The sequence below is a fragment of the Cyprinus carpio genome, chromosome A20 (assembly GCF_018340385.1).
Source record: "Cyprinus carpio isolate SPL01 chromosome A20, ASM1834038v1, whole genome shotgun sequence".
NCBI lineage: Eukaryota > Metazoa > Chordata > Actinopteri > Cypriniformes > Cyprinidae > Cyprinus > Cyprinus carpio.
The window spans coordinates 7,321,730-7,344,549 of record NC_056591.1 but is presented as its reverse complement, the minus strand read 5'-3'; the positions used below and the strand labels follow the sequence as shown (position 1 = coordinate 7,344,549).

Sequence of the window (22,820 nt, the reverse complement as noted above, 5' to 3'; positions counted from 1 at the left end):
CTTCTGCAGTGTAACTTATCTGGCAAGGCACAGCAAATGTGTTCTGGCTTGCCAGTGGAGCAGTGTTTAGACTACAATGTGGTGAAAGCAGCCGTTCTGCGAGCGTATGAATAAGTGCCCGAAGCCTATCGACAGTGCTATCGGAATTTAATGAAAACACTCAACGGGTCTTCAAAGGGTTTATCCTCCGGGCCTTCAAAGGGTTTATCCTCCGGAGTGACAGCTTTCAAGGGTGTAGGGGACCAAACAACTGTTTCTTGAAGTTCCCTTCTGCATCATCATCATGTGCCCACACGGAGGTGCCATCATCATGCAAAGAATCTGCGCAAGAGATCATGGGAACCTGAAGTGTCCATCAGTTGTACCCTTCGAAATCCTTCATTCCGAAGGGCCCTTTGAAGGGGCCAGTTTTGTGCACTTAGGTTTGGAACAACACTTCAATATGGTGGCCATGATTGTTTTTACTCCTAAGTGCCCTTCAGAGGGCGATATATCCTGTTTGGAACACAGCTTCAGATGTTGGTCTGTTGTCACTACACCACACCCCTGCGTACACGTCAATGTAAAAGGGGCGGGGATTCATAGTCGTCACTTGATTTGGACAGTGAAAAATGGAGACAACAAGGTCCTGCTTTCTTTTGCCACTTGGTTTTTATTAAAGTTTTTCTTTTTGTTATATGAAGGTCAAGGTCACATTAAAACTATCTTGGAAAAGTGTTTACCATGCTTTCATCATTTTTAAAAATGTACTTCTGTCCCAGACTTTTAATCCTAAACTATGAAAATCTATAATAATAAATATTGAAAATATTATAATATAGCTGAATAATATTTACTATGAGAATTTTTTTTTTTTAATTTTTCCACTACTATAAATAATTTTGTCATATAGGAGTGTGTGAGAGTGAATCTAAATGATATTTAGACATTGTAATAATCATCAACTCACGATCACAAAATACAAGCCCTGGCAGACTCCAACAACTGTTTTATTCACAAAACATTAACATATTACTATTTTTCAGGAGGAAAAAAAAGGTAATTATCATGTCTGGAAATATGGCAGAACACTTGTTTTGAGATATGAGAACAAAAATACACTTGTCTGACAACAATGTTTGACAAGGATTTAAAATATAACTTCTTATAGTATTATAAACGATAAACGATAATGAACTCCAAAAATTAGATTAAAGGGATAGTTTACCCAAAAATGAAAATTAGACCGTGTTTTACTTACCCTCAAAGCATCCTAGGAGTATATGACTTTCTTCTTTCAGATGAATCCAGTCGGGAGTTATATAAAAAATTGTCCTGGCTATTCCAAGCGCTAACATTGCAGTCAGCAGGTGTTGCAGTTGAACAGTCCACAAGTCGTCTACAAAATGTGCCGCAGATGGCGCTGGGGGATGAATAAAGGCCTCCTGTACCGAATCAATGTGTCCATTCTTGTAAGAAAAATATCCATATTTCAAATGTAATAAACACTTTTCTCTCACTTCTGCTGACTGTCATACACTGAAGCAGGTTCGGCGGATGAATGCAGCATGTATGCACAGCGCACGCACCTCTGAGATATGCTAGTCTCGCGAGTTTAATTACAGGAGCAAAGGAAGCAAAGTCCTTACTTTAGCAAAGGAAAACACTCTCTTAGTGGTTCATATCGAAAACCTCCGACATTTTTCTTTACAAATCCTCGGTTTGTACTTCTAATTCGTGACCGGGGTTTTTTTGTTTCATTCTCTCTCCGCATTCGTCACTAAACACGCAACGCCGCACGTCTTTCGTCATCTGCCGGAACTGCTTCAGTGTATGACAGTCAGCGGAAGTGAGAAAAGTGTTTATTACATTTGAAATATGGATATTTTTCTTACAAATACTCATGGATTCGCTACAGGGGATTCGCTTTTCATCCCCCTGAGCCGTGTGAGGCACGTTTTATAAATGCTTGAGCTTTTTTTGATGACTTGTGGACTGTTCAAATGCAACACTTGCTAACTGCAATGATAGAGCTTTGATTAGCCAGGACAATTTTTTATATAACTCCGTTTGGATTTGTCTTAAAGAAAAAAAGTCATATACACCTAGGATGCTTTGAAAGTAAATAAAACAGAGACTAATTTTCATTTTTTGGTGAACTAACCCTTAAAGGAATAATTAGGTGAAAATGCAAACGCAAAACAGAGCTACCCAACAACGGAGTATGGGATATCTATGGGATCTAATCACTATTCAGAAACAGTGGGAAAATTTGCATTGCCAAAAAAGCAAAAATCAATGCAGCCCCTCCTGACAGGCCCAGCCAAGAAAATAAACTGAAGGACGAAGGTTCTGGAATGGACCTGGTTTTCATGGGTTTGGCCACACGATCCCACTGGGTAAGGATGGCCTGACGGGCACCACTCCAGTGCCCCGGTCCATTCAGTCGAAACTGGTACGGAGAACACGGCCCGAAGAAAACCCTCAAACCAACAGCAGGGTCCTTCAGGAGCAGCCAAGCAATGTTTGGACAGACACCTACTTCCTTTGCTATTGCGTCAATGTAAGGAATGTAGTCCACTTGAAGGGCAGCCAGCTTGGGACAGGGGTAACTGTGGAGAGATATCCGATTAACTGTCAAAATAAAACCTGTTTGAAATGATAATTCAGGTGAATTATTAATTACCTCTTTAAATTCGCTTGAACGTCTTTCTCAATTGATTTATTCATCTTTTCAGCTGGAGGAAGATGGTTCAGTCCTGAAGAACATGAACAGTTTTTTTTAATACCCATAATCATATAAAATATGTTTCACATTATTCTCTTTATTTACCTCACCTATAATTTTTTTACCCCCCCCCCCCCCACGTCTTATGGTTACTCATTACCTGCAATGACCCTGGAGGCCCAGCGTGCCTGTAGTTCTACAGCTGGCATGATTGGCCCTTTGGTCTGAAACAGGCCCAGGATGGCCAGTGTTGGGCGTTCTAGAGATGGAGGGAAGATTCTTCTGTAGAGTTTCAGATCTCCATCAGAGCCAGAGCTTAAGGAGGTGGGGAGGAAGGGGAATTTATAATCATATCCTGTGCATAAGATCATTGCATCAATCTTCTCTTCTACAGTCCCATCATCAAAGAAAACCGTGGAGCCTTGGAACTTCTGCACATTTGATTTCATCGCCAGGTCTCCTAACAGAATGCGACCAGGGAGGTCATCGTTTATAACAATATGCTGGTCGAGGATCCTGGAATCACAAAACATGGTAAAGGTCACTGTGAATCATGAGTCAATTTTAAACTGTCAGGGCTTTACTTTAATCATCAATGATGAAAAGAGTTTGGAAAGAGTCCTTGAGGATCATGGTTTGGCCCTTCACCTGTGCACAGGCTGTAGTCCATAAAGCTTGTGGTCGTATCTCTGATTGAGGATTCTCTCCCAAATCAAACTGACCAGAGCATGAGGCAGGAGGCCGTAAATCAGATATCGAACTCGTCTGACCATAGTCATATCTAGAGGAAGCCCTCTACCAACCACGCGACCTATGACCCAAGCACCTTTCCGGGTACTCAGGAATGTCTAAGAGAGTGAGAAATAAGAAGACCAATGCAAACTGAATTAGTGGATAGACGAGAGTGAATTTAAATTTGTCAAAATAGTAGAATCTTTATGAGAACAAAGAGAGTACACACATATTCAGAACTGAGGGGGTAAAACTGAGTTAAAAATCAGCCATAAGGACACAGAGTTTGATGACATATTGTGCATTGATTTAGCAGGAATACATGTAGAAAATTTAAAGTTGGCCTGAAATTGTGATAATCTATTCTCCCCTATTGTGACGTATAAAACAGTGAAACAGCTTCTCAAACAAACAAACCAAACCAAACAAAGTAGGGTGGGACTTGATTTTGTCCATATGGAATTGATTGGATCGCTGCCATTTGGTAACTGGTGTATAACAAACTGCAATATTGCATGAAAAATTATTTAATGGGAAATTTTAATGTAAATTATTTATGTATATATTATTGAATATATATTTATATTACTGTACTTTGTTATATTAACCAGCAATTGGCTTTAGAAACTTTTATAATTATTCATAAAAAAGAAGGGGAAAAATCAATGAAAGAAAAAGACTGTATTATGAAGATGAATGTCATTTTTTATTGTTAGACAGCTAGCTAGTTTGCTGAATGACTTAATAATGTAATTATTTTAATATTTACGTTAATATATGCCAATTATGATATTGAATTGTTTAATAGTGTTGAGTGTTCAAATGTTGATACATATTGTACCTTGCAATTCTATCAATCACTAATTATATCATAAATAATTTTGACCCTGCCAAGAACCTAAAAATAGAGAAAAGATCTATATTAGATATTTCACTATTAATTCTCTCTTGCCTTCTCACACACTCTGCTGAGCTCCACGGCAATGTCTCCACCAGAATTCCCAATACCAACGACAACAACTCTCTTCCCAAAGTAAGGATCGGAGTCCTTGTATTCCCAACTGTGAATTATTGTCCCTGGGAATGTGTCAATACCTGTAGCACACAAAATTACAGTAAAAGATATACGATATATTCATGTTTCCAAGTACATATCAAATCCATTATATGAATAGAGCCATGCAGGGAATTAGTTCTACACACAGTGTTGAATGCTGTATTATGATGATAATATCAGTTGAGCACCTGGGAAGTCTGAGAGGGGTTTGATGGGCTGTGTGTAATGTCCTGCACACACTAGCACACCATCAAACACATGTGTCTCCTCTCGTCCATCTCTGTCCACAGTCACCACTTCCCACTGACCAGAGTTAGAGAAATCAGGCCTTTGTCTCACACTGCGAACTGTGGTCTGAAATACACCCAACCACATAGAGCCTGAATGCTACCTCTCATCTTTATAAAGAGAATACTCAAAACATATGATAGATCCTGAGAAAATACACACAATAATGTGAGAATAATTTTCTCAAGCAATATGTGTTCCTGGAACATCACTGTTATCTAACAGTCCCATCCACTAAGCGTAAAATCTGATTGGTTGAAAGCTATGTTTGCCAGGACTAATGAGGTTTTAAATCTAGGAAATCTCAACGGATGTGATGTTATGGTGTTTATCACCTGAAAGTGAATGTGTTTGAGCAGGTTGAAGTGCCCAGCATAGAGTCTGAAGTACTGCAATAACGTAGAGTTGTTCACGTAGTTGGGGAAATGATCCGGCATTGGGAAATCGCTATAGCACATCATCTCTTTGGAGGTGTTCACTATGACAGAACGATAAATGCTGCAACGGTCTGCCTCTGGTTGTTCCTGTGCATAAACAGGGAAACACAGTCAATCACTTTGAATGCACTAATAGATAAAACATAATTAGATTTAAAAGTGTTGTTTAAAGGTGAAGTGTGTAATATTGTTTAATGTTAAAACACTCTCTCTTATCTCATCGTAATATGCAGCAATAATAAGTAAGCCTGAAGCATTTTGCCCCCAAAAGTGTAAACAAAACCAACTCATCTAATACTGTGAGTTTTAAGGCAATGGCAGTGGGTGGGAGTGTTTGGGAAACCTTTAAAGACATAATAATCATACATTTACATTTTTGTATTTACTTCCATAAAGAAAATGCAAATTACATACATTACAAAATAAAATATTTAGGAAAAACACAAAAACAAACTAACTAAGAAATGACTATAAAAAGAAGATGGTGCAACAATAATTATATGAATTATTTAATTTACATACCGTTCAAAAATTTGGAGTTGATCTAAATAAAATAATTCAGATCAAAAGTGACAATAAAGAAATTAATAATTTTACAAAAGATTTATCTTTTAAAGAAATGATGTTTTTGAACTTTTTATTCATCAAAGAATATTGAAAAAAAAAAATGTACCATGGTTTTCACAAAAATATCAGTATGACACTGAAGACTGGAATAATGGCTGCTGAAAATTCAGCTTTGCCTTCAAAGGAATAAATCATATTTTAATATATTAGAAAGTTATTTTAAATTGTCATAACATTTCACAATATTACAATATTTACAGTATTTTTTATTAAATAAAAACAGCTTTGGTGAGCATGAGACATTATCTACCCCAAAATGTTATTGTATTAAAATGGTAGTGTATAAATTATTAAGCCAAGGGCTTCTGGCACCTGATCTTGTACTGCTTAGAATTACAGTTAAAAGTCATTCTTGTCAATTATGATTATATCAGTCATTTTTCAATTCATTTTGGTACCATGTATGGCACAGAATTGAAACACACTTCACCGTTATTGTTAAGCTGAATTGAATTCATTTTCAACCTTAAACTTCCAGAGTCCCCCAATATCATCACTGCTCTCAAAACACACAGGCTCCAGCCCTTCATCCAAGCAGCATTTGATGGAGGTCAGTCCAGAGCTGCCTGCTCAGATCACAGCCACACGCTTAGCCATGCTGCTGCGCGAGTCTGCACAGGAAACATGGAACGATCACTTTGAAGAAAACAAATGGTGAAAATGCACATGGTTATTAAAAACATACTATTACACTAGTGTCTTCTCAGTTGTGACAAGCACCTTTGAGGTTAAGATTTTCAAGGAATCATTCACAATGTTTGGCATGGATGTGCAGCATTTATTGGTTGATCATTAACAAACACACACATGCCAGCAGACACAAGGACATCGAACGCCAGTTTTAGCAGACACAAGTTTCCACACCAGACACCAGTCTGAAAATATGCTGCAAGCTTGACGCTTGTGACACAAATATACTGAACAAACTTATAAACACAACACTTTTGTTTTTGCACCCATTTTTCATGAGCTGAACTCAAAGATCTAAGATTTTTTCTGTGTACACAAAAGGCCTATTTCTCTCAAATATTGTTCACAAATCTGCCTAAATCTGTGTTAGTGAGCATTTCTCCTTTGCCAAGATAATCCATCCACCTCACAGGTGTGGCATATCAAGATGCTTATTAGATAGCATGATTATTGCACAGGTGTGCCTTAGGCTGGCCACAATTAAAGGCCACTCTAAAATGTGCAGTTTTACTGTATTGGGGGGTCCGAGGGGGTCCGAAAACCAGTCAGTATCTGGTGTGACCACCATTTGCCTCACGCAGTGCAACATCTCCTTTGCATAGAGTTGATCAGGTTGTTGATTGTGGCCTGTGGAATATGTTGGTCCACTCCTCTTCAATGGCTTTGCGAAGTTGCTGGATATTGGCAGGAACTGAAACACACTGTCATACACTCCGATCCAGAGCATCCCAAACATGCTCAATGGGTGACATGTCCGGTGAGTATGCTGGCCATACAAGAACTGGGATGTTTTCAGCTTCCAGGAATTGTGTACAGATCCTTGCAACATGGGGCCGTGCATTTGCTGCAACATGAGGTGATGGCTGTGAATGAATGGCACAACAATGGGCCTCAGGATCTCGTCACGGTATCTCTATGCATTCAAAATGCCATCAATAAAATGCACATGTGTTCATTGTCCATAGCATACACCTGCCCATACCATAACCCACCACCACCATGGGCCACTCGATCCACAACGTTGACATCAGCAAACTGCTCACCCACATGACACCATACATGCTGTCTGCTATCTGCCCTGTACAGTGAAAACTTGGATTCATCCATGAAGGGAACACCTCTCTAAAGTGCCAGACGCCATCGAATGTGAGCATTTGCCCACTCAAGTCGGTTATGACGACGAACTACAGTCAGGTCGAGACCCCGATGAGGACGAGGAGCATGCAGATGAGCTTCCCTGAGATGGTTTCTGACAGTTTGTGCAGAAATTCTTTGGTTATGCAAACCGATTGTTGCAGCATCAGTTGTCCGGGTGGCTGGTCTCAGACGATCTTGGAGGTGAAGATGCTGGATGTGGAGGTCCTGGGCTGGTGTGGTTACACGTGGTCTGCGGTTGTGAGCCCGGTTGGATGTACTGACAAATTGTCTGAAATGCCTTTGGAGACGGCTTATGGTAGAGAAATGAACATTCACTTCACGGGCAACAGCTCTGGTGCACATTCCTACAGTCAGCGTGCCAATTGCACGCTCACTCAAACCTGCAACATCTTTGGCATCGTGCTGTGTGATAAAACTGCACATTTTAGAGTGGCCTTTTACACTTTCAGTCTTTGAAGAGACATGAAAAACAGCGTATACCGCAGGAACGGTATAACGGAAAATATCAGTGGTTTTGAAACCGTGAAATTGTTTTAAATCGAGGTATACCTTGAAACCGGTAATCGGCCCATGCCTACATACCTTTCAACTGAAGATGGTCTCAAACCCTCAGCGTTCAAAAATGCCAAAACTGTGTTTTTCTGTTCCTAATAGAGCAGCTTTACCTGGCAACCGTCCTGAAAACAGCCTGTTATGTAAGCAGTTGAGGGTATCTGAAGTCTCAAAGAAGAGGGTGGTCTCAGCTGCCACTAGTTTAAGGAGGATCAAACTGGAATGAATAAAAAAAACAGCATAGGTTAAGTGTTAAAGGATTTAAAGAACTATCAAGAATGTTCAGTCATTTCTTATGATCACAGACATGCAAGTCTTTATCTATGAGTGATAGGGCTGCACGATTATGACAAAAATCATAATTGTCGATTATTTCCTTGAAATTGTAATTGCGATTATTAATTACGATTATCACAATTTACATTGAATGATGTTTATATCAGCGTTCGTACAGAAACTGCAAAATAAAATTCTAATAAACTAATTAAACTAAATTGCACAAATACAGTGCAGCACAAACACATGCAATGACTGTGGCAACTTTAACATTCGAAGGGATATTATGACAAAATATTTGTCTTTTAATCATACAAATCAAAACAATGCAGTTGTATTTTGAAATATATTAACTAATCTAGGGCTGTAATTAATAACTGTTTTTTTAATCAAGTAATCTTCTGATTATTTTGACAATTGAGTAATCTGGTATTTTTAGTAATACAAATAGACCTAAGTGAAAAAACAGACTATAGTATGACTATTTATATATAAACTAACGATGAGGCAATAATAATTGGTTCAAAACGTATAAAAACCAAGTAATTAAATGGTTTTATTGAACAACCGTGATAAAATAGGCCTACATAATGTAATATGCCTACACAAAATATGATCATAACCAACTTAAGTTTATTATGTATTATAACAAATACATGCAGAGGGCACCATCGGCCTGGCCTTGATTCACTTTACAGCTTGATTCAAGGACATTTAAATCCATGTAATTTTAATATTTGGCCACCTGCAAACTCAGAGCGAGGGTTTGAACTTTTATTTTGAAATTGTGATGTACAACAAAGTTTACTTGAGTTTATTTGAGTTTACATGAATGACTTAAATATTCATCTACCTCACAGTAAACTATGGAAAAGCTTTAGAACTCCTGAAATATAGTGCACGAAAACCTTTTGGTGCTTTATCATGTCTTTGTGCTTTTTGTGGGGCTCAACAATAACACAGAATAATATACGCACAATATCGGATTTGGATCGGTTCGTGTGACCGATACCCGATCCGCAGAAAATGCCAGTATCGGAGCCGATACGGATCCTGAGTATCGGATCGATGCATCCCTAATCTTAAGCAAGCAGAATAACACAAGTGGACTTTGAACCATTAAAACAATTATCTTTATTTAAAGTGTTTCAAGTCTTAATATTGTTTATACATGGGCATAACCATCATGCAATTTGCACATTGTTTGTGTGATATCAGTTTGATATCAGTGCCAGGGATGCAAACTCATCATGGGTGAAAAAGGTGACAAAGACTAGTGGGGTGCTAGTCTAAAAAAAATACAAATAAAACCCTACAATTTTTAACCAATTATAATAATTTAAAACCTTTATTATTATCATATTCCAACTCTGCCAAAATTCACTTTAAGTGTTTACTTTCCTTCATGGAGAAGACAGGAAAAAAATCCTGGTGGAAACCAAAGACTTTAAGGGGTCCTATTATGCTTTTTCACTTTTTCAACTTGAGTTAGTCTGTGATGCTGCTGTTTGAGCATAAAAAAGATCTGCAGAGTTACAAAGCTCAAAGTATTATATTTACAACAAAGATATTTCATTTAATAGAAATCACTTTTCAAAAACTACAACGAATGACTCGTTTGGACTACAACGCATATTTTCCGGGATTTGTGATATCACAAATATTAACAGATGGGACGAGACCTGGTTAAGCTGCACTAGAGAAGGCAACGAGTGTTATCACTATGTCGGAGATATAGCCTGATATAATCAATACCTAACTAAGCAATGAATATCTTATTTACATCGTGTATGCTTTCTTTTTGTCTTTGGAAGATCTGTGAAAATTGTGAAAAACAAAAATTAGATTAGAGCGGATTCTGACTAATCTACAGTAAACACCTCTGATTGGCCACTGCTTTCAACAGAGATGCCTGTGATTGGCTACAAAACTCAACGCTGCAAAACACGTCGTAAATAGAAACGTTTGGTTTTGTAATTCGAACCCAGAGCGTGCACACAAATACACACAGGAGAGTTTGAAAGTGGGTGATTTTGAGCAGGACAGAACTGAGTTGATACTACTGCCTGGAACTGTAAAAAAACCCAGCCCCCAAACCCAAAAACATTTTCTCATCGGATCTACACAAATCTCATAGGTGACCTATTTTGATCTCAAAAAGGTGAATTTTCATCGAAAGGTGAGAAGTTTGCATCTATGCAGTGCACTGGATCGCCTTTATGGTTTAAAACTTAAAATTTCTAATTCTGTGAAGTGTTTGTCTTTATCACCAATTGCAAAATGATGGAAATGGTTAAAATTTCCTGTGATAATAACATTGAGTAGGTTAAATAATAAATAACTTTGTGAATAAACAAATAAATTATTGATTAATCAATTAAAGAAGAGTCAGAGTATACATATATATGACCAAAATTACTAAAGAACTAGGGTTACGTTTTTATATATTTTGACAAATGTGTTATATTACCACAGTTGGTGTTACCAATACACCTGTAGGCACTGGGTTTTATAATTAGAGGTCCCAAATGTAAGCCACCCAAGAAAAATTTAGAATCTCTGACCTAAAACCATGAGAGCAGATTATTTGTCAGTACCTGTCTCTCTCCTCATCTCCATCACTTTTTGTTTTTCTCTCAGTCTCCTTATCTTGCCCTGTCTCTTCCCTTCTAAACTGAGCTTTGATAAATCTGATGTTTAACATTTGTGTTGTAAAACAGCCCTCGAATATGAAATATTTAGTTAACATCTGATATCTCGCACTTTATTTACATTAACATAAATTTGCGCTCAGCGGTGAAAAGTCCTACATGATGGTAGTAATGTGATTAAGGTCTGTACTGCACTTCAATAATGTGAGTAATATAGGGATACTCCACATGTCTTAATTCGATTAGTGTTTAATTCGATTATGTCTTTAGCCGGATTAAGGTAACGTTAATCAAAAACCTCTGTTTACATGGTAGATTCTTTATCAGAGTATTGTCTTAATCGTATTAAAATCGGGGTATTGTTGTCCATGTAAACGTACTGATTGACGAGCGGCGACAGACCCCAACACCAGCGTTAATAATATAGTAGGCAAATATTTCACAAATTTTATAGTATAGGCCTACACCTTGGACAAAAAAAGACGTTAGTCTGGACATAGGGTATGGCGCCATGTAACGTTGTGTAAAGTCAGTTTTAAAGAAAAAAGTGGTAATGTGTGCCTTATCCTTCCATTTTCACATTTGTTTTTTTCTTATTCCACTCGTGCGTGCTGTTTAAAAAATTAGGGGCTGTGTAGTCGATCCAAAAAGCTGATATCTAAGTGCAAAATGCAGTTAACTTTTACATGAGACCAGCTGCCAAGTCTGCAGTTTCCCCGCAGAACTAGGCTACTTTAACACTGCTGCCGCAGGTTGTTTTGCATGTCCGTGGGTTGAAGTGACCCAAAACCGTGATATTTTGCCCCTGAAATGCAAATATTACGAGTGGAACCCTGCTAAAATACGTGTATTTTACCCCCCAGAATGCGATTTTTACTGGTGACCCCCCTCGAAACGGATTGGGCTAGTTTTGAGTAGCAATTGGGCGGGTTTTGTTGTGAAAACCTGGCAACCCTGATGAGACTGAAAACAGGAGGGAAAAATGCTCGGGCGCGGGACATTCCTAATAGTGATGGGAAGTTCGGATCATTTTACTGACTCGGACCTTTGAGTCTCGTTCAGCAAAATGAACTAATCTTTTTTCGAGTCATTTCGTTCATTTTAGCAAAATGTAATTAAAATGTTACTTCCCTAACACATCTACTACTTACACAAACTTTGATCACACTACAAAATATACAAAACTATAATGATATAAGAAACAGAAAAGATTCTTTCATTATTTACCTGGGTCTTTAGCCTATGATTAGCTCACCTAACCTCTTATCTGACAAGGCTTCGGATTTGAGTCGTTCGTTCATCACGTGACAGCCCCATAAGATTAAAGTGATATAGGGCGAGGTTGCCGCTCGGATATTAGTTCATCTTTTGAGTCCTTGGGTTTGAGTCAATCGTTCATCACGTGACAGCCCCTAGATAAACCGATGCTGTCTGAGCCGGAAAGAGAATTGATTAGTTCATCTTTCGAGTCGTTCGTTCTTTTTTCACATGATGTCACAGAATTGGATAGAGAAATTAATTTCCTTACAAATGGGCGCATAGTTACTATTATTATTATCATCATCATCATTATTATAATTATTATTTACTCTTACAGTTACATGATACGTTTCTGGTCTCAAATTTTAGCTTTTTTTTATTTCTTACAGTTTATAAATGTGTGAATTTCTGTCATGATCATTTCTTTTCCATAACGTGGTAACAAAGAGTTGGTTATTATCATTAAGTCTCTTTCCAGCACAGACTGCATAAGTTTAGCTTATGGAGCTGTCACGTGGTGAACGAACAACTCGAAGAACCCGAAAACTCGAAAAGGGGAACTAATTTCAGTACAGAACCCATAGGAAGTTGCACATGCGACTGAACGACTCACTCCCCGAGATGACTTGTTCGTCCCGATTCACATTAAAGATTCCTTCAAAATGAACGAATCGTTCAAGAACGACCCATCAGTAATCCCTAAACTACTCTTGATAACCGAATAACTCGGGGAAGAACATGGCTTAATGAAAATTAGTTTTGCTATACTGAAAGAGCGAACTAGAGAATACTGAGGCTAAAGACTTCTACAAATGTATTTTTGCACATTTTTTTTACACATTTGTGTACTGTTGTAACCGCTCTACCAGAGCAGCAGTTTCACTAGTTCATGCAGATCATTTATCTAACTTAGCTATAACTTTATCAAAGTAGCACTTACTGCACACCCAACCTGAATGTCAATGCGATAATAAATGTATTTTATTCATATATCCGACAAAAGTCATAGATCTTACCAGAGAGACGCTGGCTGCCAGCTGTGTGTCCTTCCTGCTGACCTGTGCTTGATTGACCCACACGGAGAGAAGGGTATGTAACTGCAGCCTGGAGATCTCCAAATGGGGAGGGGACTCAATAACGGGGTGGGAGCTCCAAGATAGGGCGTGGCTTCCTCCCATTGACAGAAAGGCACATGACACGCATACGCAATTTTTTCCCCAATCCACTTCAGTACAAACTCCGCCCCATACCTGATTCTAAAATTTTTATTGGTTGTGTCAATTAAAGCCATGACTGAGGTGCCCTTGAGCAAGGCACTGAACCCCCAACTGCTCCCCGGGCGCCGCAGCATAAATGGCTGCCCACTGCTTCGGGTGTGTGTTCACGGTGTGTGTGTGTTCACTGCTGTGTGTGTGCACTTTGGACGGGTCAAATGCAGAGCACGAATTCCGAGTATGGGTCACTATACTTGGCTGTATGTCATGTCACTTTTACTCACTTTCACTCTAAAGTGTTGATTTCCTACACTATGCTACAAAAATGCTAACCCCTAAACCTACCCCACACACCTGACCCTAACATTAACCGGTGAAATTGAATGCACGGCGGGATTGGCGCTGAATATTGTGGTAAAGAAAGATGCAGTTCAGGAGATAAACAGTTAATAAGGTTCCGTGACCCCCCAACCGGACAATGGCACCTTTTTAGTTACACCCAGCGTCACTACCCCCTCCTACCCTGTGAATTTCGTGCTTGAAACAAAGTGATAATGTAAAATCTTTCCCCTGTACTGGGATAGCTCGTGGGTTATTCCTGTTATGGAAGGCCATAAAGACAGACGCAGTTACGAGTCCACGAGTTATATCGTCTGTACACATAACGAAGAAATATATGTCTTTACGGCCTTCCACATCCTGTTTACATCAGTAGAAGGGTCTAACTGACGTCACAGCAGTCGGAGGACAGCAGCGCCAGGCCAACAGTCTGAGGCCGGAAGTGGGCTGAGCTGTTTTATAATACGCATTGCTACATTGGGAGCATTTCAAAGATTAAAACCATGATATTGTCAACGATTTATATGAAATTAGTACTGGTGATTACCAAAATTATGTTTTGTGTTTCTGTAATCCACTAGTAGGCTGTGTGTAAGCTCTTCAGTCACAGTAGTAACTCTAAAGCTAAAATATAATTTTTATTATCATCTATGGATTTTCGATTTACTGTTTTACAAGTCAGAAAAAAATAAAGCATGTTATTATTTTTATTTAGATGCCCAATGACAGTTACTTGCAGTCGTTACATAAAATAATAATATTTTAATGTAGATGCTCGTTTTATCGCTTGTTTCCTGCTGATGCGGAGACTCTGGGTTCATACCATTAGGTAAACTCTTATTATGATTATTCAATAAACACCACATTTACTGGCTTTACGTAGTCACAGTGAAACTTTAATTATGCATAGCGCTTAAAGCCACACTAAAATTGAGTGTTTACGGCCACATGATGCTGTTAGAAAACAAAGACTGAGGAATTTCTAGAAGCAAGGATGAAATATCATTTTGTGTAACCACCCTAACAAAATGATACACTGAAATGTGGATCTTTATTAACTAAAATAAATACCATATCCAAAAACTCTATTATTTAATAGATTAAATGCACTAGAATTTTATTGAATAGCCTACTTCGTGGAGACATGTTTGTTTTTTTTTTTATTAAAATATTCATATTAATCAAGGATTTGTTGACTTTTAATGCACCTTAATTCAAAATGTACAGAAAAATGTGCTTTAATATGTACTTTAGTTATGATTATTTCATTTATTCACTACTTACTATTTATTATTAATGTTTAATTTCAGTTTTAGTTTGGCTCTAGTTTTGTATTTATTCCAATGTTTATATGAAAAGGTTCATGTAACCTGGATTAAAATTCATCCACAGAGTAAATCCTTTTCCCTGAACATGTTTTTAAAAATGAGTTGTCAAAAGCATGGTGGTGGTGATGTTGAAGATGAGCGGCGTGGTGTAGTTCGTTTGTAGCCTAAGTTTAGCTTTTTAGTCCTGGCGCTGGTATTTAGGCTTCAAAATTCATAAAAGTTATATTAATTTGTGAAGATTATCTTGATGGACAAAACGCGTAAGTACCATGAACTATGGTTGAACACAGAGCTTATTTTTTTACGATAATCCAAAAGGCAGTGACCTCAGTGGCCAGCTTTCACAGTTCTACAACAGTTAGTTACAGTTTACACTGCACAATAAAAAAAGTACAATTGTTGGTATGGAAGAGATGTTGCAAATGATGCAAGATATTGCTGAGCTTCTTATCTTCTGAGTCAGAGCTTACTCTAAAACAGATATCAAGCTGAAGTGGACTTTTGTGCTTTACAGTGTCAAAGATTTACTCACAAGATTAGCATTGATGCCTTCATATTTATTTAGAAAATACAATCATATTTTGATGGATGTGCATCACAAATATAAACAACAGTCATAGCAGTTACCACATTAAGCTTATGAATAATATCCCTTGTCATTTTGACTTTGGTGAATGTATATCGCCACTTTACACTGCAGACTACACAACGATCAAATGTCAGATTTTGAAATAGTTGGTGAAGCCATTTAAAATGACGGTATACCAAAAAACACTTGAATCAAATAAAAATGTTTTCCCTCTCCATCTCCAAAAGAGAAGGAGAGAAAAAAAACCCCACAACAACACACATGGTCCCTTGCAAACAAACACATCACCAAAACAGCGCAAAGTTATTGCAATTTAAAAATATCATTATTGGATGCCATCTGTCACTTGTATTGTGATATTGCACAAATGATCAAATGATTGCACTTTCAAGAAATAACCCAACTATTGCGAAGGAAGAAAGTGCATACGGCTGTCTTGAAACAGTCAAAACGCCCACAACGTTCACCAGAAACTTATTACAGCAAATCATTTTGAGGGCAAGTGCTGCCAGAGGACAAATATTTCATATCAAAGAAAGAAGAATAAAACATTTTTGGGGTAGATTTGTTAAAACATCTTTGATGCCACAGTACTTTAAATGAGGAATGTCTGGATAAAGCTGACAGTCAGCTTGACAGTGATTCAAAAATCCCTTTTAACCATTCTACAAATCTGTGTGTGTTGGTTCTGCCTGAAAGGGTTGAATAGAGTGGGAGACTTTTAACCTTACACAGTGACATAATACATGCTGATAAAAACAAACAAAACCGAAATAAAAGATTTGACATCAATTTGACAACCTGCTGTTGAGAACGTGGTCAGGGCGCGCTCAGGACAGTTAGGACATTTCGGTGAATCAGAGGTGAAAAACAATATAAATACTGTTCAGTTTCTAGCACAGACCGATTGTTTTGTGTCTTTACACATCAATGTATCATCACGAGCCACAGGGTTTAATTTGGTTTTGTTTGTGTATGTTTTTTTGACTCCCAAAACCATGATTCCCATCCACTTCCATTATATAACTGACAGACTGCAACAGTTTGAGTTAATGTTCTTTTGTGTTCTACTGAAGAAACAAAGTCACCTACATCTTGGATGCCCTGGGGGTAAGCAGATAAACATCAAATTTTCATTTTTGGGTGAACTATCCCTTTAAGACAGTCCTCAGTGGAATTAAAGTAACAGCCAAAACTGGTTATAAGTGTGTCCATATATTTGGTCATAATTGGTCATATAAAGAAGAAAACGGCAGAGTAGCATAACACAAATTTAATTTCAAAACAGTCTCAATATTTTTTAAGAAGCTATGAGAAAAAAGGCAAATGAAAAAGTCAAAACCTCCTTCTCACTCACATAACTCACAAATTATTTGAAAAATTTCAACATCTTCCTCCACTAACAAGTGCTTTGGAAACACCATGTTTTTTTTATTTTTTGGCACATGTACATGGTAACACCATGGAATTTTAGAAATATTTTTAAAGGAACAGTTTACCCAAAACTGAAAATTAGCCAAAAACTTACCATTGGGCCATCCAAGATATAGATGTTTAAATTACAAACATGCAATTTTTCACTTCAAAAGATGTTAATAGATGGGCTGGAGTCATGTGGATTGTGTGTTTTTATCAGCTGTGTGGACTCTCATTCTGACGGCACCCATTCACTGCAGAGGATCCACAAGTGACTAAGTGATGTAATGCTAAATTTCTCCAAACCTGTTCTGATGCAGAAAAAAAACTCATCTACATCATGGATGACCTGAGTGTGAGAAAATTTTCAGTATATTTTCATTTTTGGCTGAACTATTCCTTCAAACACTATATAAAGACCGTGGTACCAGAGTACTTCTTGGTCCAGTCTGAGAGTGACGACTGAGTGGAAAATTATGGCCATCATGGTGCAATTTACACCTGCTTAATGCTACAAAACAGTCATTATGACTGGTTCTCCCCTGATATACGGCAACAATTTGCAGCATCTCATGTGATGTATGGCTCTATAATCACAGCTGTAGCTTTAACCCAATTAAAAACCAGCAAATTTCAATAAAACCATAGCAAAATACAACAAATGTCTACTTCATAGCTCAATAAGACTGCATCAAAAAGTGCAATAAAATTTAACAGTGGCTAACAAGGTCACAATAAAAGCACAGAAAGAGAAAAATTTCACTCTTATGAAACACGAACACAGAACAGAGCTTTTAAACACAAACAAAAGACTTTAGACTTTAGATAGATATCAGTGTAATGAGGAACCCTTCAGAGATAACAGGACTACTCCCCCGTGAATGTCTATTGAGGACGCCACATACCCTAAAGGTATTAGATCTGTGCTGAAATGTACTCTTCCCTTGCTTAATTAAATATTCATTCATGAAGAGCTTTGCATGTTAATTACAGATCTGGCAGTTTTTTGATTAAAACAGAAGCAAAATCTTCAAGATGTTGCCTAGTGTTATAAAAATGTAGTATCACAATGGTGAGATTTTATTCTGTAAACAAGAACACTGATGTTAGAAGCCAGAGATCATTTCAATCCGTCCTCCTTTTTTAAAATGAGAGCAGAACAGGATGGCAGCGGATTCATTAAGACTGGAGTAATCTATCACATCTCAGAGTATTGACAGAAGTAGCAGAGAAATAACTTCAAGTGATGGAAAACAAGTGATGTCTGTTTTCACTTCTCCAACTTAAACTCATTTATCTGTTCAGTGTGATCAAATGTGAACCTAAAACCTTGGATATTACTGGCAGAAGATATGTGAGATTTTACATTCAAGTTAAGACACAGAAAACGTGAAAAACACACATAAAGCAACTTGACAGAAGTTATGGAATTATTACCAGCAACTGAATGTGTCTAGATCCTCCAAATAATGGGGACTTCTCAGTGAAGCTGTCCGATCATGCTCTGCAACACGACTGGAGACAACCAGAGCATCTCAACCAGATTATATTGCCAGTAGCCCATGAAGAACCCGAACGCGACATCCGTCACGTGATGGCGTCCGAGGAGAACTCTAGAAAAACCAACAAATGTGGCCCAGAGCAGGACAAGAACGCGGAGTGGGGCTGCCAGCACTAGATGGGCCAATAGAAAGCGGGCGCACATTGCAGCACGTGTGGCGTGGCCTGATGGGAAGGAATAGCCATCCACAGAGAACGTGGCAAACATGTCCATACGGTTATGTGCAGGACGTCGCCGCCGCACTACAGCCTTCATCACGCCGACCAGAACCAGGTCCAGAAACAAGGCTGAAAAAGAAATTATGAAAATATATGAAAAACTGGACAACTGAGAAATGTTGAGTTTGACTGAAGTCAGGCAAACTTAAATATTAAGGCCAGTTCACATAGCATTGACAGATGCAGACGTAGCCAACTGTTTCTGGCACTTTGTTTTAATGCAAACCCATTTTTAAAGCAAATGAATCATTTGTGTTTTATAAGTTTAAAGCCCCACTCGCAGTAGGTCTTGTTGATGGGAACCAACCATTACCAAACATGGCAAGCTACAATTGGTTACACATTTTTCCACAGTGATGAGTGGAAAGGTCTTTTCACAATACTTTATGATTGATTACAGCTTCCTCTGAACACAAGGTGTTGTGATTTCCAGGATGAATTAAATGTTTAATAAAATGTTAAATTGGGTAAAGAAGTTGTAAAAAATTACTTCTGGATACTGCCCAAGCATGGATGCCAGGCCCTGTGATATCACTCTGTTTCATTAACAAGCTGAGTAAGCCATCCAGTTCAATCTAGTTTTAAAACCTGTCAACGTTAATGAATGGAATATCAAAGCAACAAGAGTGTCAGTGGAATAACGCAATTGCTTTTAACGGGATTAGTAAGTGAGTGATTATCACTCCATTTTTCCTCTGGAAATACTGCTGAGAATCATGATAAATATGTCTGGATCTCTCTGCAGGAACAATCAAGACTGCTGCATTTTAAACGGGCTGCCAATAAGCCACATCAATAATAGAAATCCAAAATAAATCTGCAGACACACCAGTGGGTTATGATACGAGTCATATATCAAAGAAGAAAATGAGCCTTAAACAGGACCAGAAAGAGTGGAGAAAATGTATACCAAATCAAAGCCAGCCTAAGATTGATAAATTGATTCATAAAAACTGACAAATATCATGCAGACACGAAGCAATTACAATGCAAGTCTATGATGCATGGCAGTGCAACAAGAATAAACCTTAAAATACAGTTTCCAAATTAAAGCCACAAGACGCTTACCCACCAACACTGTCTGTGCAGAATTGTAATGTACACCCATTAACTTTCACATGATATATGCACAAGGATAACAGTAAAAGACTGTTTACTGAAAAATCTACTTACAGGAATGACACATGTAACTCATAATAACCAGAAATTCATCCTGCGGCACCATCCAACAAGGCTATTTAGACTTTACAGCACAAATAACAAATATTTTGTACAGAAAAATGAATAAAAGTCTTTTAACAAAAAACATCACATTCCTATTTTGAACACTAGGAACAACTTACCCTACACTGCAAGAGCATCAATACATCACTGCAGAGTTAAGCTTGATTAACTAACTTTAGTGGTGTCTTTGGGGCCCAGGGACTCACAGGGGGCCGTGGTGAGAATGCAAGGGGCCATCCCCCCTCCCCCAATTAAACAAATTAAAAAAAGGACAGATTTGTCTAAAAATATCAATTTTATTCAAATAAAACAAACAAAAAAAACTATTAAAAAAAAAAATGTAATTAAAATAAAATATTTGTTAAAATATATGTGGATTTAATTATTTTAATAAATTAAATAAATTGATTATTGTTAAAGTGATTGATAAAAGTAAATATATAAAATGCATTTTGATTTACTCAATACATCTAACAGTACAGTAACATACCATTTGCTACAGTAGAAAAAAATAAAAGTAAATATATAAAATGCATTTTGATTTACTCAATACATCTAAACAATACATACATATATATACATATACATATATATATTTATACATTACATATATCATATATACATATACACTATACAGTACACATATATACATATACCATATATATCTATATACAGTACACAAAAATTAGCATATGTAACGTATATCATAACCATATATATATACACATATACACATATATATGTATGTGTACACATATATATATGTGTGTGTGTAAATCTATATACATATACACATATTATATATCATATATATATACATATACATATACATATATACATATATATATATATATATATATATGTGTGTGTGTGTGTGTGTGTGTGTATCTTTTTTTTATTTTTACAAATTTACACAGTATTAATAATATGTAGCCTTTTCAGTTTTAGGATGGGGCCCCTCGCATGATGACGATCATATTTGGTGGGCCTTGGATTCTAAAAAGAATTTTAACACCCCTTTTCTTCTGTGGCAGACTCGTTTAGAAAGCAATCATTTTTTAATAAGCAGCAGTTCAAGCGCAGTACCCATGAGCAGGTTGAGCAGCACCTCCTGACCCGCGGCGCTGTCGCTCTTGTACAGGCAGTACGCGGCACCGGCCAGCCACGGGATCCCGTGTCCGGAGATCTCGACGAGCTTCATGAGGGGTCGCACGCTGCCCCAGGACGCGTCCTCACAGGCGCACACCCCGAGCCGCTTCGACAGCCACAGGTCGATGGCCAGCAGAGAGCTGAACGCGATGCCGACGATAGACGGGTTTAGTTTCATACAGTCCTCCTCCGGTAACTGCTGCCCGCCGGCGGAAGAAGTGGACGAACCCGAGCCGCGGCGTCGGTTGGGGCTCTCGGAGGCTCGGAGCCGGGCGGTAGTGGGATCGGAGCCCTGCCTCTGCAGCAGCTGCGGCGGGGGAGCTCGGTTCAGAGAAATGAACTCATAGCGCACGTTTCCACCGGTACACGGAACACTGCCGCTGCGCGCCGCGCTGCTCCGCGCTTTAGGAGAAGGCATTTTACTTCACAAATGCCAAAACAGGCTAGTCCGATATTATTGGAATGTCTTCTGTTTTATAATATAGATTTTGAATGTTTCTTTTTTTTCAGGTCATAATTTTACAGGTGATAACAAAGAACTCGTCTGACTGGACTACGTTACTTCTTCTTCTGGTGTTAATGGCGGTTGGAAACCAACTTAAATGGTGCATTCACGCCACCTACTGGATAGGAGTGTATGCGCAATAACTGTATAATCAGTCTATTATATATATATATATATATATATATATATATATGTGTGTGTGTGTATGTGGTGTGTGTGTGTGTATATAAATGACACTTTTTTTTTTAATGAACAACTATCCTAAAATGACACTATTTATCAAGTCCTGAATTTGTTATCTTTAATTAATTATTATTTAATCTAATTAATTATTGATTAACACTGATTTAACGAACAATGTCCAATACGCATTCTTGACATTAAAACGTCTTATTTTCTGTTCTGACTGGACTACGCACAGCTCCATCTTTAAAATCAGCTCTCGGTACATCCATCATCTTCATCTTCTTCTTCTTCTTCTTCTTCTTCTTCTTCTTCTTCTTCCTCTTCTTCTTCTTTTTATTGGCTTTGCAACTTCTAATTATTGCATATCGCAACCTACTGTACAGGAGTGTTTAAAGGGATTTGGCAGATACTTCACTTGAGGGGGTGGAATATATATATATATATATATATATATAATATATATATATATATATATAAAAAAAAAAACAAAAAAAAAAAACAAACAAAAAACAAAACAATGGGTTATCTTTTCGTTTTCAAAATTCTTCTTATTAATCCAGTATTTCAAGAAATATAAACAAAGCTTTGAGTCTATTTCATCCATCCCTTATTCTCTAAGAATATCTTCAGTTTTATTTTCTTCTTCCATTTTCTGC

The 22,820-nt window shown here is 37.7% G+C and overlaps 3 protein-coding genes across 11 annotated transcripts in view; all 3 read right to left on the bottom strand.

The window, feature by feature from the left end:
- The window catches only part of LOC109102267 (flavin-containing monooxygenase 5-like), a 71,031-nt gene extending 57,465 nt beyond the window's left edge, over positions 1-13,566 (bottom strand). For 4 of the 9 annotated variants that reach the window (XM_042777527.1, XM_042777529.1, XM_042777526.1 and 1 more), the window contains exons 1-2: positions 13,452-13,566; positions 8,279-8,465 (exon numbers count right to left, since the gene is read on the bottom strand). The gene's annotated coding sequence lies outside the window, so the exon portion shown is untranslated. Of the gene's footprint in view, positions 1-8,278; positions 8,466-12,402; positions 12,466-13,451 lie in introns of those variants that run through there. The other 5 variants (XM_042777531.1, XM_042777537.1, XM_042777532.1 and 2 more) reach the window with 3 other exon arrangements.
- LOC109072649 (flavin-containing monooxygenase 5-like) lies at positions 974-6,447 on the bottom strand. The gene is made up of 8 exons (XM_042777539.1): positions 6,314-6,447; positions 5,120-5,308; positions 4,685-4,850; positions 4,392-4,534; positions 3,356-3,555; positions 2,868-3,223; positions 2,666-2,738; positions 974-2,591 (listed from the first exon to the last, which is right to left on the bottom strand). Exons 2-8 carry the CDS (start codon positions 5,243-5,245, stop codon positions 2,222-2,224), a joined length of 1,434 nt encoding a protein of 477 aa, XP_042633473.1. The 5' UTR covers positions 5,246-5,308; positions 6,314-6,447; the 3' UTR covers positions 974-2,221.
- Positions 13,567-17,588: 4,022 nt separating the features above from the next.
- LOC109113846 (phospholipid phosphatase 6) lies at positions 17,589-22,073 on the bottom strand. The gene is made up of 2 exons (XM_042777517.1): positions 21,411-22,073; positions 17,589-19,169 (listed from the first exon to the last, which is right to left on the bottom strand). Exons 1-2 carry the CDS (start codon positions 21,889-21,891, stop codon positions 18,802-18,804), a joined length of 849 nt encoding a protein of 282 aa, XP_042633451.1. The 5' UTR covers positions 21,892-22,073; the 3' UTR covers positions 17,589-18,801.
- Positions 22,074-22,820: the final 747 nt, after the last annotated feature.

Coding starts and splice junctions, on each gene's coding strand:
- LOC109072649 (XM_042777539.1), bottom strand. CDS start 5,245: ATGATGTGCTATAGCGATTTCCCAATGCCGGATCATTTCCCCAACTAC. Junction 3,556..4,391: donor TCAGCAGAGTGTGTGAGAAG/GCAAGAGAGAAT, acceptor TCACTCTCTTAG/ACATTCCTGAGTACCCGGAA. Junction 2,592..2,665: donor GTTCAAGCGAATTTAAAGAG/GTAATTAATAAT, acceptor ATCTCTCCACAG/TTACCCCTGTCCCAAGCTGG.
- LOC109113846 (XM_042777517.1), bottom strand. CDS start 21,891: ATGCCTTCTCCTAAAGCGCGGAGCAGCGCGGCGCGCAGCGGCAGTGTT. Junction 19,170..21,410: donor GCTGCTCAACCTGCTCATGG/GTACTGCGCTTG, acceptor TTTCTTTTTCAG/CCTTGTTTCTGGACCTGGTT.